Here is a 2,922-nt window from a genome sequence, read left to right as displayed (position 1 = left end):
TGCTCACCTACCAGGTTCATGCCCCAGTACCAAATCCAATGTGGCCTCGCCCCTTGTTGGTCTGTCTACATACTGTGTCAGGAAACCCTCCTACACACATTGGACAAAAACTGATTCATCTAATTCACACTCCAGCATTCCCAGTCAATATTTGGAAAGTTCAAGTCTCCCAGAACAACTACTCTGTCACTCTCGCTCCTATCCAGAATCACCTTTGCTATCCTTTCCTCTCCATCTCCTTTCCACGCAGGATGGTCTAAATTGGGTCCTATTAGCTGCTCCCTCTTGTTTCGCATCGCTCAAGTTGAAACATATATGAGACATACAGCTTGAGGGTAGGCGATGGCCTGGTGACAGTATCGCTAGACTGTTAATCCAGAGGCCCAGGTAATGCTCTGGGGAACTGGACTCAAATCCCGCCACGGCAGATGGTGTAATTAGAACTCGAATCCTTTGTCAAACGTTGGAAAAACCCGCCCGGTTTACTGACACCCTTAAGGGAAGGAATCTTCCATCCCTACCTGGTCTGGCCTACATGCGACTCCAGACCCACAGCATTATTGTTGACTCTTAACTGCCCTCTGGGCAATAAATGCTGGCTTGGCCAGCCACGTCCTCATCCCGTGAATGAATTTTTAAAAAATACAAGATTACACTCAGATCCCTGACCAGAAATGGCACAACCAGACCCTTAAACGTAACAGTTTATTGCCATTCCAAGCAAGGAAACACAACTACACAGGATTAGTGTTAACGTGGGAGCGACCGTTACAAAGTGCCCAGTTCTGGGTCAAAATGGGTCTCACTCCTCAATCCCAAAAGACAAACCATCTCCCCCCCCCCCCAACCCTGTGTCTGATCCTCATTAAGGTCCTTCCCACGCTTACATCGAAAGGAGGGGAGACAGTGGAGTGTTCGCCCACAGAATTCCCAGGCGCACCCCTCCCAAACCCATCAGAGATTTGTAAAGCTGGGGCACAGAAGATGCATCTCTCTCTCTCTCTTGTCTCCTCCTCCACCTGCACCCACAGCCAGTGAAATACCTCTGAGCTTGGACTGGGGGAGGGGAGCAAGAGTGAGAGAGATAGAAGGGAGGCGGGGGTTCCCTCACCTGACTCTGCCGGAGCAAACCTCAACTCAATGAACAAACCGCCCTGCCCCCAGCCCTGAGCGTGTCTCCTATCCTCTGCAGCCCGCGCCCCCACCCCAATGCCCCGGCTTTAGTCACAGGCCTCTTTGTACTTCTGATGGAGGTCCATGACGTCATCGCGACAGATGCGCACCCAGCCGGTCTCCTTGACGTGGTAGAGGCTGACGATCCCCCCGGAGTAGGCGTCGCGGTAAGTGGCGTGGTAGATAGCTTTCTTGGCCAGCTCGTAGGCCTCGGCGGGGCTCATGTCATGGCGGTATGCCCGGTCCAGCACGCCGTACGCGTAGACGGAGCCCGAGCCCACCGAGAAGACCTGGCCCGAGACTCGATTCCCCTCGCTGTCGACGTAATAGAGACCTGGAGGAGGGGGTGTGTGAGAGAGAGAGAGAAAGTCAGAGAGGGTGGGAGAGAACCAAGGCAGAAGCACCATCCAAGATGGCCGACTGCAGGGGCAGCACACTTTTCAGAGACTCGAGGGTGACACGGTGGCTCAGTGGTTAGCGCTGCTGCCTCACGGCGCCAGGGACCCAGGTTCGAATCCCGCCTCAGGTAAATGTGTGGAGTTTGCACATTCTCCCCCCAGTGCGTCTGCGTGGGTTTCCTCCCACAGTCCAAGGGCGTGCAGGTTAGGGTGGATTGGCCATGCTAAATTACCCATCGTGCCCAGGGATGTGCAGGTTAGGGTGGAGGGCCGTGCTAAATTACCCATAGTGTCCAGGGATGTGCAGGTTAGGGTGGATTGGCCATTGTAAATTACCCATAGTGCCCAGGGATGTATAGGTTAGGCTGGATTGGCCGTGCTAAATTATCCATAGTGCCCAGGGATGTGCAGGTTAGGGTGGATTGGTTGTGATAAATTACCCATAGTGCCCAGGAATGTACAGGTTATGGTGGATTGGCCATGCTAAATTACCCATAGTGCCCAGGGATGTGCAGGTTAGGGTGGATTGGTTGTGATAAATTACCCATAGTGCCCAGGAATGTACAGGTTAGGGTGGATTGGCCATGCTAAATTAACCACAGTGCCCAGTGGTATGTAGGTTAGGTGCATTAGTCAGGGGTAAATGTGGGGTAACAGGGTAGGGGAATGGGTCTGGGTGGGATACTCTGCTTATTGGGCTGCAGGACCTCTGTCCACAGCACAGGGATTCTCGGATTGAGATGAGTCCCGTCAACACCCAACCTGAGGGATAAGGAGGGTGAATGGACAGCACCCCAGGCTGCCCCCTTACCTGGCCCTCGCTTGTCCCAGCCACAGATCATGGTGCCCATGGAGAGGCCCATGCCTTTGTACTGGTAGACCATGTTAGCCAGCAGCTTGGAGGCAGCAGCCACAGAGATCCTCTCCTTGTTCCTCAGCTCGTAGATGCGGCACTGACGGGCCAGGAGGCGCTCCCAGAAGCTGCAGTCGGCTGCCCCCCCGGCCATAGTACCCAGGAGGTATGGGTTAATCTCAATCACCTTCTTCACCGTCTGGGACGCCACGTAAGAGCCGGCAGTGGCCCGGGAATCCACCGCCACAATCACACCGTGGGCAAACTGGACCGGAGAGAGAGAGAGAGAGCAAGGAAATCAGAGACACTGTCGGGGTGGGAGGCCACGGCTGCTCGTTCAGTCTTTACCGTCATCCATCCTTCCTGTTCACAACCTCTCTCGTCCCGTCTCTCTCCGTCATCCCGTCCCTCCCACACCCCTCCCCATGCAGTCTGTCTCCTTCCTGTCTCTCATCCACCTCGGTCGGGGGTGGGGGGTGGGGAGGTGAGTGGGTGAGA

General features: G+C 54.9%; 1 protein-coding gene across 1 annotated transcript; it reads right to left on the bottom strand.

Moving 5' to 3' along the window:
• Positions 1-691: 691 nt before the first annotated feature.
• LOC122545558 (proteasome subunit beta type-5-like) lies at positions 692-2,882 on the bottom strand. Its single transcript, XM_043684536.1, has 2 exons — positions 2,383-2,882; positions 692-1,507 (listed from the first exon to the last, which is right to left on the bottom strand). The coding sequence occupies exons 1-2, from the start codon at positions 2,576-2,578 to the stop codon at positions 1,221-1,223; spliced, it is 483 nt and encodes a 160-aa protein (XP_043540471.1). The 5' UTR covers positions 2,579-2,882; the 3' UTR covers positions 692-1,220.
• Positions 2,883-2,922: the final 40 nt, after the last annotated feature.

This window comes from Chiloscyllium plagiosum, unplaced genomic scaffold, assembly GCF_004010195.1.
Source record: "Chiloscyllium plagiosum isolate BGI_BamShark_2017 unplaced genomic scaffold, ASM401019v2 scaf_9720, whole genome shotgun sequence".
In the NCBI taxonomy this organism is placed as follows: domain Eukaryota; kingdom Metazoa; phylum Chordata; class Chondrichthyes; order Orectolobiformes; family Hemiscylliidae; genus Chiloscyllium; species Chiloscyllium plagiosum.
Note: the sequence above shows the minus strand (reverse complement) of the source record. Positions and strands in the feature narration are given on the sequence as shown.